The sequence below is a fragment of the Henckelia pumila genome, chromosome 4 (genome assembly GCF_033568475.1).
Source record: "Henckelia pumila isolate YLH828 chromosome 4, ASM3356847v2, whole genome shotgun sequence".
NCBI classification, from domain to species: domain Eukaryota; kingdom Viridiplantae; phylum Streptophyta; class Magnoliopsida; order Lamiales; family Gesneriaceae; genus Henckelia; species Henckelia pumila.
Genome location: NC_133123.1, coordinates 24,778,592 through 24,794,784, shown reverse-complemented (window position 1 = coordinate 24,794,784; position 16,193 = coordinate 24,778,592). Strand labels below are relative to the sequence as shown.

Below are 16,193 nucleotides of genomic sequence, written 5' to 3'. Positions count from 1 at the left end.
GATGAATTTCAGTGTCTTGTCAAAGATTATGTTATGTCATGTCAAATATGTTATGATGTTATTTATGATATGCTATATTGAGACATGATATGAAATGTTTATGATTTAAATTAAGTTTTTGAAATAAATATATGTATGTATATACTTTGATATGATCGATCGACCCCCACTTGCTGAGTGTTTTCAAAAACGTTCACCCCTTACTTTTTCCTCCCAGATGATGAAAAAGGTGATGTAGAGGATCGTGAACAAGATATGTTTTGGGGATGGTGATAGAGGAATATTAAGACTAAATTTCGCTATTTTTATTATTGGGATTTTTGCATTAATATTTTGTTATTGAGTTTTTAGACGCTTCCGTATTTGTTTCATTATTTTGGATTTATCGAGTTGTAAAGACAATGTTTGGAATTTATTTATGATAATATACTGGTTTGGTTTATATTGTACTACGAGGCTAGTTGTTTTATAATTTTTGTAAATTTAAAATAACGCCGGTGGCACGTATCGGTCTCGGGGCGTTACACCACCAACCTGAATTTGCATGAGTTACATAGAGGGATAATACTGAGTTTAACACATAGTGACAGCTTCGATGCATATGTATCAGGAAAATTTAAATCTCTCAACTATTTATGCAATGTCGGGCATATTTAGTGCATAAAAAGCTTTAGGACATGCCTCTGTTACGTCGTCCCGATGTAAATCTGGCCTATCGCAAAACTCTTTTAAATCTTGTCTTGACTTTGCGTTACCTTTCGTTCTGCTAGGTACATTAAGAAATAAGAATTGTATTAAAAATACTTTCGAAGACGTTTTTATATATCAACATGCATCTCGTCTTAATTATGTCTTATTAGATTTGTTCTCCAATACGATAAGTCTCGGAAGATATTTCGTCTTCCCAAACCACATTTGCACCATCTCATCTCCGAGTTCATTTCAGCAGCCCCAGCTTTTGTAACACACTGAACAACAAAGTGTTAAAAAGAAAGTTAAATTTGAATTTGGGGATTTATTTATAATTTATTTCCCTAAATAATTCGTTGATATTAATTAGAACGGTTTCCATATATTTAGTACGATTTACAAAATTTCTAGTAAACACTCGATATAGTATGATTATTATTTTATCTAATTTTAATTAATTTAAGTAAACACAAATTATTAATATTATTTGAACTCAGCAAACGCAAATGTTAAAAAATAGTATAAATGAATGGCTTTACTCAAAGGTCAAAGAAGAATATTTCTCCTTCAAATTTAATATACTATTGCTAAAAAAGAATAATTATGATTATATATATAATAATTTTTTTCACAAATCTAATTTTACAAATATATTCCATCCTTCTCACTCTATATATAGATTTTCACACAGTTTTAAAAAGTGTTTAGAAAAATAAAGTTAGAAAATAATTTTTCATTTTATCGTTATGTAATGTAATGAAGATTTTTATTTAATAAAATAATTATATAGTAGTTAATGAATAATGATTTAATATGAATAAATTAATAAAAGAGCAATAATTATAGTATTAAATTTGAAAATTGAATTATATAATTGCTAAATATACGTAATCATTCATATTAAATGTATTATTATTGTTGAAAAATATTATTATTATTAATATTATGTTAAATATTGAATGTTGAATGTTGAATATTGAGTTGTAAAATGTGGAAAATTAGTGTGTGATGATGTAGATGATGATGTATTTATTTTTGGACTAATCTCAAATGTGGATCTATAAAAAAGTCTTCATTTGTGATGAAAAATACAATTGAGTTGAGAGAAAAATATTATAAAGTGTAGAGTTTGATATATTTTAAGTTTTTGGAGTATTTATTTTTTACCGTAATTTTTACTTTTTCACAACACGTTATCAGCACGATCGCTCGAAGGTTCTCTATATTTTCCGACGCTCCAAAATACAAGAAGAAGTCAAAAATATTCAACAAGTAAGAATTTTTATTTTACTGTTTATATATTTTTATTGTGTATATATTAATATATAATATCATGTTATGAAAAAATAAGTTTTTTATCAAAACTTGTTATAAATCCTGGGAGGATGTTAAAACGACATCCCACACTCCCGGTAAGGGATACGACAAGTATAAAAGCTTCTAAGATTTTTAAACAATAACCTGATATATATTTATTATGTATATATATTAACTATATTAATATATAATTTCATGTTATTATATAAAAGGTTGTCTATGACACTGACCTTATAATAACGTGATATAATATATATTATTGTGTATTTATATACTAACCATATGTATAATCTCATGTTATTATATAAAAGGTTGTCTACGACACCGATCTTATAATAATGTGATATGATATATTATACCTGACTTTATACTAACTATATTGGTATAATTTCACAACATTATATAAAAAGTTGTCTACGATACTGACCTTATAATAATGTGATATGGTATACATAATTATTTAATTATGATTATCATTATATGCATTGCATCATTATCACAAATTTTTATTCAACACATACTCGATTTTTTTCTTTACCCCCAACGGTCACAAATGGCTAAATTTTTGCCCTATAAATATGTTCACTCAAACTCATTTTCAATCACACCAAATTCACTCTTTCTCTCAAAATATTTTCTCTTCGTTTTTTTTTCAAAAAAGAAGAAGATGGAGTTTTTGACCTTTTTAAGGCTATTTTTCATAACGACTATGATCATCATGCTCACGAGTTTTGTACTCACCGGCAATTTTCCACCACAAATTTTTTATCTATTTATATACGCACTTGTAATTTTCGTCCTTTTATTATTTTGTATTATCATACTAATATAAAATGCATTGTTATTTTTCTAGTACCACCATGTCAAATTTGGCAAAGATTGAATTCGTTGCGCTCGATATCACTGGAAAGAATTATATGCCATGGACTCTCGATGTAGAGATGCATCTTGAGTCATTGGGTCTAAGTGATACCATCAAAAAATTTAATATATCAACCTCACAAGATAAAGCAAAGACAATTATTTTCTTACGCCGACATCTTGATGAAGGGCTGAAATGTGAGTATCTCATAGAAAAAGACCCAATGATTTTATGGAAAGGGTTGAAAGAAAGATTTGAGCATATAAGGGAAGTGATACTTCCGACCGCCCGTGATGAATGGAATTCGTTGAGAATCCAAGACTTTAAAAAAGTCAGTGATTATAATTCTGCCATGTATCGAATAGTCTCGCAATTAAAATTCTGTGGACTTGAAGTCACAGAGATGGAAATGCTTGAGAAAACGTTTTCCACTTTTCATGCATCAAATATAACTCTACAGCAACAGTATAGAGTGCGTGGTTTTACGAGATATTCTGAACTCATTGCATGTCTTCTTGTGGAAGAAAAGAACAACGAATTGTTAATAAGAAATCATCAATCCCGACCCACTGGATCAACGGCATTTCCTGAAGCAAATGTCGTAATGAAAAATGAAAACCAAAATCAAAGACATAGAACAGAATTTGGTCGTGGACGAGGTCAAGGAAGTGGGCGTGGGCGTGGACGTGGACGTAAAAATTATCGCGGTCGTCGTCGTGGCCGTGGATATGAAAATAATCGAGATAGTTATTTCAATAACTCATCTCAAAAGAACGTCACGAACCACCCACGAAAAAGGCAGCATGAAAATACGAGTGAAAATGAAAATCACTCAAAAAGATCTGAGAGTGTTTGTTATAGATATGGCACTCCAGGACATTGGTCACATATTTGTCGAACCCCTGAGCACCTATGTAAACTCTATAAAGAATCGACAAAGGGGAAAGGAAAAGAGACCAATTTTGTTGAAAATAGTGACTATTTAATTGGTCCAACTAGTTTCAATGCTGCAGATTTTTTGAATGATTTCGAAAACATTGATTAAAAGATTGGTGGGATTAGATTGTAACAAATTTGTATTTTTATGCATTCTTGTATTATAAAGCATGTTATATTTTGCATTTCTATTGTACTTAATTTTTCTTTATTGCATTTTTGTGAAGTTTGATATGGAAAATGCTATGAGCAAACATGGAAATAATATCATAGAAATTTGCATACCGGATAGTGGTACAACGCACACTATTCTGCGAGATGAAAGATATTTCTTGGAAATAAAACCAACAAAAACAATGGTGAATACAATATCAGGTTTTGTAGACTTGATTGAAGGTTGTGGTAAAGCACAATTTTTGTTACCAAATGGTACAAAATTTTTGATAAATGATGCTTTATATTCACCACAATCGAAAAGAAATTTGTTGAGTTTTAATGACATATATTCTCATGGATATGATACTGAGACGATAACTGATGGAAATCAGAAATATATGTGTCTTACCACATATAAATCAGGAAAGAAATATGTGGTTGAAAAATTATCAATGCTCCCTACTGGATTGCATTATACACATATAAGGCCAATCGAATCAAATATGGTGGTTAATAGTTCTTCAATATTAATCAATTGGCATGATCGATTGGGACATCCTGGTTCAATAATGATGCGAAGAATTATTGAAAATACGCATGGTCATCCATTGAAAGACGAGAAGATCTTTCAGAATAATAAGTTTCAATGTAAAGAATGTTCTCTTGGAAAACTTATTATAAGACCATCGCCAGCTAAAATCCAAACAGAATCACCAATATTTCTTGAACGCATTCAGGGTGATATTTGTGGGCCAATTCATCCACCATGTAGACCATTTCGATATTTTATGGTATTAATCGATGCCTCTAGCAGATGGTCACATGTATGCTTATTGTCAACTCGGAATGTGGAATTTGCAAGATTAATGGCTCAAATAATAAAATTGCGAAATCAATTTCCCGATTATACAATCAAGAAAATAAGACTTGATAATGCTGGAGAATTTACTTCCCAAACTTTCAATGACTATTGTATGTCAATGGGAATTACTGTTGAACATCATGTTGCTCATGTTCATACACAGAATGGATTAGCTTAATCATTGATTAAACGTCTACAACTGATTGCTAGACCAATGATTATGAGAACAAAACTCCCTATTTCTATATGCGGACATGCAATTTTACATGCTGCGGCATTAATTCGCATCAGACCAAGTGGATATCATAAATTCTCCCCATTGCAGCTTGCATTTGGTAAAGAACCAAATATTTCTCATCTGGGAATTTTTGGATGTATGGTGTATGTGCCTATTGCACAACTTCAACGATCAAAAATGGGTCCTCAAAGAAAAATCGGTATTTATATCGGTTATGATAGCCCATCAATCATTCGATATCTTGAGCCTCAGACAGGCGATGTGTTTACAACACGTTTTGCTGATTGTCATTTTAATGAATAAATCTTTCCAATGTTAGGGGGAGAAAAGAAACACGTCAAAAAATAAATCACATGGTATGTACCATCATTGTTACATTTGGATCCAAGGACCAAACAATATGAGAAAGATGTACAGCAAATTGTGCACTTGCAAAGAATTGCAAATCAAATGCCAGATGCATTTGCAGACACAAAAGGGGTAACAAAATCATATATACATGCTGTAAATGCCCTGCTCGAATTGAAATTCCAAAGAAAAAAATTGAAGACACTCATGATGTCATAAAACGCTTGAAGCGTGGAAGACCAGTCGGTTCCAAGGATAAAAATCCTCGGAAAAGAAAAGGCATAGAGAAACACGATGATCATAAAATAGAAAATGGTGTTCCAGAAAAAATACATGATGATGAAAATGTTCTATCAGAACCACAAACTGACGAGAATCGTGAAATCTCTATCAATTATATTAATACTGGAAAAATATGGAACCGAAAAGATATAGAAGATATTGATGAGATATTTTCTTATAATGTGGCATGTGACATCATAAATGAAAACGAGGATCATGAACCAAAAATCTTTGGTGAATGTAAAACTCGTCATGATTGGGCAAAATGGAAAGATGTCATCCAGGTTGAATTGGATTTGCTAAATAAACGTAATATTTTTGGACCTATAGTCCCCACACCTGAAGGTGTAAAACCTGTTGGATACAAATAGGTTTTTATTCGAAAGCGAAATAAGAAAAATGAAATAGTAAGATATAAAGCTAGACTTGTTGCACAAGGTTTTTCTCAAAAGCCTGAAATTGATTATGAAGAAACGTATTCTCCTGTTATGGATGCAATTACGTTTCGATATTTGATTAGTTTGGCAGTGTCTGAAAATTTGGAAATGTGTCTGATGGATGTTGTTACGGCTTACTTATACGGATCACTTGATAGTGATATATACATGAAGATCCCTGAAGTATTTAAGATGCCTGAGGTACAAAGTTCAAAACCCAGAGAATTTTATTCTGTAAAATTGCAAAGATCATTATATGGGTTGAAGCAATCCGGTCGAATGTGGTATAATCGACTAAGTGAGCACTTGATGAAAAAAGGATATGTAAATGATCCAATATGCCCTTGTGTTTTCATCAAGAAAACAACATTCGGATGTGTAATTATTGCTGTATATGTTGATGATTTAAACATCATTGGAACGAATAAAGAAATTCAAGAGGTTATGATGTACTTGAAGGAAGAATTCGAAATGAAGGATCTTGGAAAAACCAAGTACTGTCTGGGTTTGCAAATAGAACAAAAAGAATGTGGAATTTTTGTTCACCAGGCAAATTATACAGAAAAGATCCTTAAACATTTTAATATGGATAAATCAAATCCATTAAGTACTCCAATGGTTGTAAAATCATTAAACATAGAAAAGGATCCATTCCATCCATGTGAAGATGATGAAGTTATTCTTAGTCCAGAAGTACCATATCTAAGTGTCATTGGTGCCCTTATGTATCTTGCAAATTGCACTAGACCAGATATATCTTTTGCTGTAAATTTATTGGCAAGATTCAGTTCATATCCAACAAAGAGGCACTGGAACGGAATTAAACATATATTTCGTTATCTACAAGGAACGACAGATTTTGGACTTTTGTACTCAAAAGACACCAATCAAAGTATCATTGGTTATGCCTATGCTGGATATTTATCTGATCCACATAAGGCACGTTCCCAAACCGGATATGTATTTACTCGTGGAGGCACCGCAATTTCTTGGCGTTCACAGAAACAAACACTCGTAACAACTTCATCAAATCACGCTGAGATTATTGCGCTACATGAAGCAAGCCGTGAATGTGTTTGGCTAAAATCAATGGCACAACATATCCAAACTTCTTGTGGATTATCAGTAGACAAGAAGCCTGTGACGTTATATGAAAACAATGCTGCATGTATTGCTCAAATGAAAGAAGGATACATCAAAAGTGACAGAACAAAAATATATATCCCCAAAGTTCTTTGCCTACACTCAAGAGCTTGAGAAGAATAAAGATATTGATATCTGTTATATTCAATCAAGTGAGAACTCATCAGATCTCTTCACAAAGGCACTTCCTACGACGATATTCAGAAAGAATATATACAACACTGGGATGCGCAATCTGCGGAATATGTGAAGAATCACTCATGTTAACATGAGAGGGAGTTTACGTGGCTGCACTCTTTTTCCCTTACTATGGTTTTTATCCCACTGAGTTTTTCCTAGTAAGGTTTTTAACGAGGCAGTATAAAACACGTAATGAAGACAGTCATCATATCACGATCATCATCACAAGGGGGAGTGTTGAAAAATATTATTATTATTAATATTATGTTGAATATTGAATGTTGAATGTTGAATATTGAGTTGTAAAATGTGGAAAATTAGTGTGTGATGATGTAGATGATGATGTATTTATTTTTGGACTAATCTCAAATGTGGATCTATAAATAGGTCTTCATTTGTGATGAAAAATACAATTGACTTGAGAGAAAAATATTATAAAGTGTAGAGTTTGATATATTTTAAGTTTTTGGAGTATTTACTTTTTACCGTAAATTTTTACTTTTTCACAACAATTATCACTATTTTTTGACTGGATATCATTATTATTATTATTATTATTAATTAAGGGTTACTCCACGTGTTTCATTAATTAAATGAATAAAATATTTGGAATCCGTTCAGTTCTTCTTGGGCGACAAAAAACACTCATCTTTCTACTCTCTCCTCTTTCTTTTCTGCTTTTTCAAACAATGGCTTCTTCGTCCTTCGGTGGCGGCCGGGGTTGGAATCCCGGGTTCCAAGAGTTCGGATCTTGCAATTTTTAACTCCGGAAGAAAGAGTAACCACGAGACCCAAACGATATAGGGAAAAGATAGATTCCTTTAATAGGAGATTTTATGATTGGAAGAGAAAGACGAAAGAAGACTATTGTAGAAGAACGAATTGGCTCTTTAGAAGTTTAGGCCAAGGAGAGGCTGGGTAATTTTTTAAATTTTTTTTTTAGTTTTGAGCTGTTTTCTGTTCTGTGTCGTCCTAAAATATATTTTATGGTTGCAGAGTTATATGCTTTCCACCGAAACTGGAAATTCCGGATTGTTCAGGTAAAACTAGTCCCAGAAGATGTAGATGTTCAACCACCAGAAGTCGTTGCACCAGAAGTTCAACCCGAAGTGGTTCCACCAAATAAAAATGAACAGGACCACACGGATTCCGACGGCAATTTTTGGGACAATTACCTCCACCACTCACCGCCACAGCCACCGCGAGTGGTTCCACCAAATAGGGATTGCAGAATAAAGAGTTATGACATGGGGACTGATCTTAAACTTTTGATTTTGATTGGGAATTTATTCCCAATTCTCCCATTATTATTATTATTATTATTATTATTATTATTATTATTATTCTTATTATTAATTAAGGGTTACTCCACGTGTTTCATTAATTAAATGAATAAAATATTTGGAATCCGTTGAGTTCTTCTTGGGCGACAAGAAACACTCATCTTTCTACTCTCTCCTCTTTCTTTTCTGCTTTTTCAAACAATGGCTTCTTCGTCCTTCGATGGTGGCCGGGGTTGGAAGCCCGAGTACCAAGAGTTCGGATCTTGCAATTTTTAACTCCGGAAGAAAGAGTAACCACGAGACCCAAACTATATAGGGCAAAGATAGATTCCTTTAATAGGAGATTTTATTATTGGAAGAGAAAGACGAAAGAAGACTATTGCAGAAGAACGAATTGGCTCTTTAGAAGTTTAGGCCAAAAGGAGAGGCTGGGTAATTTTTTTAATTTTTTTAATTTTTTTTAGTTTTGAGCTGTTTTCTGTTATGTGTCGTCCTAAAATATATTTTGTGGTTGCAGAGTTATATGCTTTCTACCGAAACTGGAAATTCCAGATTGTTCGGGTAAAACTAGTCCCAGAAGATGTAGATGTTCAACCACCAGAAGTGGTTGCACCAGAAGTTCAACCCGAAGTGGTTTCACCAGAAGTTGTTCCACCAAATGAAAATGAACAGGACCACACGGATTCCGACGACAATTTTTGGGATGATTACCTCCACCACTCACCGCCACAGCCACCGCCAGTGGTTCCACCAGAAGTTGTTCCACCAAATAGGGATTGCAAAATAAAGAGTTATGACATGGAGACTGGTCTTAAACTTTTGATTTTTATTGGGGATTTATACCCAATTCTCCCATTATTATTATTATTATTATTATTATTATTATTATTATTATTATTATTAATTAAGGGTTACTCCACGTGTTTCATTAATTAAATGAATAAAATATTTGGAATCCGTTCAGTTCTTCTTGGGCGACAAGAAACACTCATCTTTCTACTCTCTCCTCTTTCTTTTCTGCTTTTTCAAACAATGACTTCTTCGTCCTCCGGTGGTGGCCGGGGTTGGAAGCCCGGGTTCCAAGAGTTCGGATCTTGCAATTTTTAACTCCGAAAGAAAAAGTAACCATGAGACCCAAACGATATAGGGCAAAGATAGATTCCTTTAATAGGAGATTTTATGTTTGGAAGAGAAAGACGAAAGAAAACTATTACAGAAGAACGAATTGGCACTTTAGAAGTTTAGGCCAAAAGGAGAGGCTGGGTAATTTTTTTAATTATTTTAATTATTTTTAGTTTTGAGCTGTTTTTTGTTCTGTGTCGTCCTAAAATATATTTTATGGTTGCAAAGTTATATGCTTTCCACCGAAACTGGAAATTCCGGATTGTTCGGGTAAAACTAGTCCCGGAAAATGTAGATGTTCAACCACCAGAAGTGGTTGCGCCAGAAGTTCAACCCGAAGTGGTTCCACCAGAAGTTGTTCCACCAAATGAAAATGAACAGGACCACACGGATTCCGACGACAATTTTTGGGATGATTACCTCCACCACTCACCGCCACAGCCACCGCCAGTGGTTCCACCAGAAGTTGTTCCACCAAATAGGGATTGCAAAATAAAGAGTTATGACATGGAGACTGATCTTAAACTTTTGATTTTGATTGGGGATTTATCCCCAATTCTTCCATTATTATTATTATTATTATTATTATTATTATTATTATTATTATTAATTAAGGGTTACTCCACGTGTTTCATTAATTAAATGAATAAAATATTTGGAATCCGTTGAGTTCTTCTTGGGCGACAAGAAACACTCATCTTTCTACTCTCTCCTCTTTCTTTTCTACTTTTTCAAACAATGGCTTCTTCGTCCTCCGGTGGTGGCCGAGGTTGGAAGCCTGGGTTCCAAGAGTTCGGATCTTGCAATTTTTAACTCCGAAAGAAAGAGTAACCACGAGACCCAAACGATATAGGGCAAAGATAGATTCCTTTATTAGGAGATTTTATGAATGGAAGAGAAAGACGAAAGAAGACTACTGCAGAAGAACGAATTGGCTCTTTAGAAGTTTAGGCCAAAAGGAGAGGCTGGGTAATTTTTTTAATTTTTTTAATTTTTTTAATTTTTTTTTTTTAGTTTTGAGCTGTTTTCTGTTCTGTGTCGTCCTAAAATATATTTTATGGTTGCAGAGTTATATGCTTTCCACCGAAACTGGAAATTCGGGATTGTTCGGGTAAAACTAGTCCCAAAAGATGTAGATGTTCAACCACCAGAAGTCGTTGCACCAGAAGTTCAACCCGAAGTGGTTCCACCAAAAGTTGTTCCACCAAATGAAAATTTACAGAACCACACGGATTCCGACGGCAATTTTTGGGACGATTCCTCCACCACTCACCGCCACAGCCACCGCCAGTGGTTCCACCAGAAGTTGTTCCATCAAATAGGGATTGTAGAATAAAGAGTTATGACATGGGGACTGATCTTAAACTTTTGATTTTGATTGAGAATTTATCCCCAATTCTCCCATTATTATTATTATTATTATTATTATTATTATTATTATTATTATTATTATTATTATATTATTATTATTATTATTATTATTAATTAATTAATTAATTAAGGGTTACTCCATGTGTTTTATTAATTAAATAAATAAAATATTTGAAATCCGTTCAGTTCTTCTTGGGCGACAAGAAACATTCATCTTTCTACTCTCTCCTCTTTCTTTTCTACTTTTTCAAACAATGGCTTCTTCGTCCTCCGGTGGTGGCCGGGGTTGGAAGCCCGGCTTCCAATAGTTCGGATCTTGCAATTTTTAACTCCGAAAGAAAGAGTAACCACGAGACCCAAACGATATAGGGCAAAGAGAGATTCCTTTAATAGGAGATTTTATGATTGGAAGAGAAAGACAAAAGAAGACTATTGGAGAAGAACGAATTGGCTCTTTAGAAGTTTAGGCCAAAAGGAGAGGCTGGGTAATTTTTTTAATTTTTTTTTTAATTTTGAGCTATTTTCTGTTCTGTGTCGTCCTAAAATATATTTTATGGTTGCAGAGTTATATGCTTTCCACCGAAACTGGAAATTCCGGATTGTTCGGGTAAAACTAGTCCCAGAAGATGTAGATGTTCAACCACCAGAAGTCGTTGCACCAGAAGTTCAACCCGAAGTTGTTCCACCCGAAGTTGTTCCACCAATTGAAAATGAACAGGATCACACGGATTTCGACGGCAATTTTTGGGACGATTACCTTCACCATTCACCGCCACAGCCACCGCCAGTGGTATGTCTCGCTGAGATGGACAAAGTAAAGTTTTCATTCAAGTTTTACCAAAATTCTGTGAATGGATCTTTCCTGTTAAACACAATGACAGGAAAAACTATTGGTTTTGCGGAAGAGCTCTTCGAAAAGAAGAGGTTTTTTTTGTGGAATAGCAAGCTTCCAGGGAGTAAAAAAAAACTCGCCAAAAATTTTGTAACATGGCTCATGTGGGAAGATGGTCAGAAATTATCTGCCCAGAGTGCCCAAACCAAAAAGAGCCTGAATTCGGGAAAAGATTCCGACCCCGAACAGATCGGAAGGATTTTTCCGAGACAAGCAAAGGTGGTCAGGGACCACCAAAAACACGTTTTTCAAGGGGAACATTGCTAAAGGAGATGATGCCCCGACAACAATAAAACATGCATGAGAGGATGATAGAGCCAAAAGAAAAAGGACGACATGTGACTCCTCCACTAACAAAAGATTCCATCAGTAATGGCATTACAGGACAAGGTGGATAATGTGTTACTCATTTACTAGCAAAAGATGTCATTAATAATGGCAGAGAGGGCCAGGACAAACAGATGTAAGATTCCCTGAAGTTTTTCGGTGAAACGAGTGGAACCTCAGCTATAAATACAGGCGTTCAAGGAAGCTAAAGATATCGATCATTCCCTTCAGTTTTCTTACAAATAAATTGTTGTAATATTTTTCTTTCTAAATTTGTAATAAGTTTTCAAGTTTTATGTATTTCAAGAACAAGGCTACTATGAGTAGCTGAACAAGTTATCTTCTCCTCTTCAAAGGAGTTCATTTATGTAATAATATTATGTCTGAATAATTTTTCTAAAGTCTCTTGTTCTTTCATGCTCATATTTTATAATTAAATTTATATATCATACGCCTTAAGGTAGAAAACGAATTAAGGCTGTGCTGGGTGTCGTTGAAGGAGCTTGTGCAAAAAATCATCTGTTGCGACTGCGTGGTTGGAGTGTGAGGAGTACTTCGTAAAACTCGACAGGTATGACCAGACGATATTATGGTCAAAGAGTTATTTGAATTTAATTCATCTTACGGAAGCATGTTGGCCCTAATCCAGAGTATATCGGCTGGAAACCTTGCGTAATCGGATCAATCTATATTGATTGACTGCCTCCATTATGTTGTTGCTAGCAAATACACCATTTTTTGCGATAGTTCTGCTTTACCTGAACAGGTTCGATAGGTAAAACAATGTCACGTACTAAAGATTAAATACTAAACACTTTTTAAAACAAAATTGGGGACCACTAGGAAATTGAAACAAAGAAATTTGAGTGTAGGGAGTTAAGAAAAAAAAAATTTGGGTTTGGGATTTTAAATAATTTGCCCTTAAATTATCGACACATTTACGAATTTATTATTATTGTTATTATTAATTTGTTTAAAAAAACCAAGACAAAAAAATACTAATATTTATTATTATAGTTACTAATTAAAATTCTATTGCTAAAATATAAATTAATTGTGCTATATATTTTGGGTAGGTGAAAGAAGCGTTGGTGCTCATGCCACCAAACGGCCGCGTAGTTGCTTCGTGTAAGTTTCCCATACTATTAATCCCCACCAAACTTCGTTCGGTGTGCCCCATTTTTTCAAGTCATTTTATTCAATGGTACGTTATAAGTCATGGAGAATGTCTCGGTTAGAAACTCTCCCACCCCAATTATTATATATTTTTTTAAAAAAAAACAATTAAAAAAAATCCTATAGGACACTCTTGGGAAAATTTATATTTTTATCCTGGTACGTTTTTATTTCGTTGTCTTGTTATCAGTCCATGTACTAATTTTTCATTTTTCATTTTTCATTGGAGACGAGAGTTGTGGTTGCCTAGATAGATTGACAATTTCTCGAACTATCTCACCAGACACCAATCGATTCTGACATTCGATCCATGATATATCATCATTTTCCAAAAAATTATCAATATTTTGGGTTAAAAAATATTACCGTTGGAAAAAAAATACTAATTAATGAATTGAGTGAGGCCATATAAATGGACCGAATTATTAGTCAAAAATATAGTAAAACTTTTCAGTAAACCAATGAACTCGAATTCATCCAGTTTCGATCCCTTGTCATATTTTAAGTGGAAAAGACAAAAGAAAAAAGAAAAATAAAAAAAGAAGTCACTCTGTCACCCTACTCGCTCGTCCGGTCTACCTAACTATACCTCATCGAACGCTTAATGGCAAGTATGAAAAGTAGCTTCAAGCATTTAATTATATTAACGACCTCTACGACTTTATATATATATATATATATATATATATATATATTTATCTACAATTTTCATTTTCATTTCTCTTATTTTGCTGTTGATTTCTGAGAAATTTCTTGATCCACATCACAAAGTAAGCTCTTTTACATTCTTTGTTTCAAGATTTTAGCATGCATGTATTCAGAAACAAAATATATACACATATGCATGTATATGTCTATAACATGTGAAATTTATTTAGTAATAGTTTTGATGTAAATTTTGTGCATGCAGTGGGTAGTGAAGTTGAGCATGTGATGGTGGACGAAGTGCCTTTTCCTCCACAAATTAATTTCACCAAACCATTGCCCTTGCTAGGATATGGTAAGTTCATAACAATATCTATATATATGAGATTTGTGAATATATAAATTAGCAATTTTTTTTTCTAATTCAATTATAGCAAAATTTATTATATGATCCTGCAAGCCCAGATGAATTGTAATGTTGTTTTGTGAAAAGGGGCAGTCGTGTTTTAATATAAAGTAGTCCCGATTAATTAATTTATTGAATATCTGAAAACGTGTGCTATCAGGAATTACGGATATTGAGATACACTTCCTCCAGATTAAGTTTACAGCCATTGGAGTTTACTTGGATCCTCAAATTGTGGCAAGTTTACAAGAATGGAAGGGGAAATCAGGTGATGAAATTGCTAAAGATGATGCCTTTTTTGAGGCTATAATTTCAGGTAATATAATATATATATATATATATATATATAAAAACATGTTATTTTAAGAATAATTTATTTATAAATGAAACTTTTATACATCTACTAAATTATAAATTAATGGAGCATTTGTCAGATAATTTTTTTTTTAAAAAAAATAAATGGATATTAACCAAAATTGAATTCGAATTTATTATATATATTTTTTTCAGCCCCGGTTGAAAAATTTATTAGAGTGGTGGTGATAAAGGAGATAAAAGGGTCACAATATGGAGTCCAGCTAGAGAGTGCGGTAAGGGATCGTTTGGCTGCCGTGGATAAATATGAGGAAGAGGAAGAGGAGGCATTGGAGGAAGTTGTGGCTTTTTTCCAATCCAAATATTTCAAGAAAGATTCAATCTTGACATTTTATTTCTCACCGGCCACTCCCCCAACTCTTGAGGTAACATATATTTTCCCTTTTCGGGTTTTTATTTTATTTTTAATCGAGGATCCACTATATCGTGGCTCTTCAACGTTTTGATATACCTAAAATTCGTCGTGGGGATGATTTCGGGTTCTTTTATAAATTTGAACAGATGGGGTTTTCGACGGAGGGGAAAGAAGATTCGAAAGTGGAGGTGAAGAATGCAAATGTGGTGGAGATGATACTAAAATGGTACTTGGGAGGGAGTAGGGGACTCTCCCCAGCCACAATCGCCTCATTGGCTACCACCCTTTCCCAAGAGTTAGCAAAATAAGGGGATATACGTGTTATATTCAAATTATATAATATTATGTGCACAATATTTCATTTGGTTCTTGTGTGAACTTGAGATCATGAAGTTTGCTTTTGAAGGAGTTTGTTGATGCTCTTTTATTCAAATCTTCAAGATATTTGTTTTTATTAATAGTTATTCGAGATTTTGAAGTTTCGGTTTGGTTCAATTATTGATTAAAAAAAAAAAACGAACCATATCAAATTTATTAGTTCTGTTCCATAACAAGAAAACATACGTACACGTATGAATTAATAATGGCGAAACCAACCCAAACCTAACCAAGATTTTATCGTTTGAATGATTGGTTTTAAATTTTATTTTTCTACAAAAATTAAACACTTTGATTATTTTTACGTAAAAATTATATAATTATTACAAATGAATGAATGTCAACATACAACACAAAACTCAACAAAATCGTCTATAACACTACAAGTTTAGTGTATAGCAAAGAATTGTTG

At 33.3% G+C, this 16,193-nt stretch overlaps 1 protein-coding gene across 1 annotated transcript; it reads left to right on the top strand.

Annotated features, from left to right (window-relative positions):
• The first annotated feature begins 14,325 nt into the window (after positions 1-14,325).
• On the top strand, positions 14,326-15,843 carry LOC140866578 (chalcone isomerase-like protein 2). The gene is made up of 5 exons (XM_073271606.1): positions 14,326-14,392; positions 14,533-14,622; positions 14,834-14,989; positions 15,184-15,413; positions 15,550-15,843. Coding segments are annotated over exons 1-5 (639 nt in total). The 5' UTR covers positions 14,326-14,391; the 3' UTR covers positions 15,712-15,843.
• The last annotated feature ends 350 nt before the right edge of the window (positions 15,844-16,193 follow it).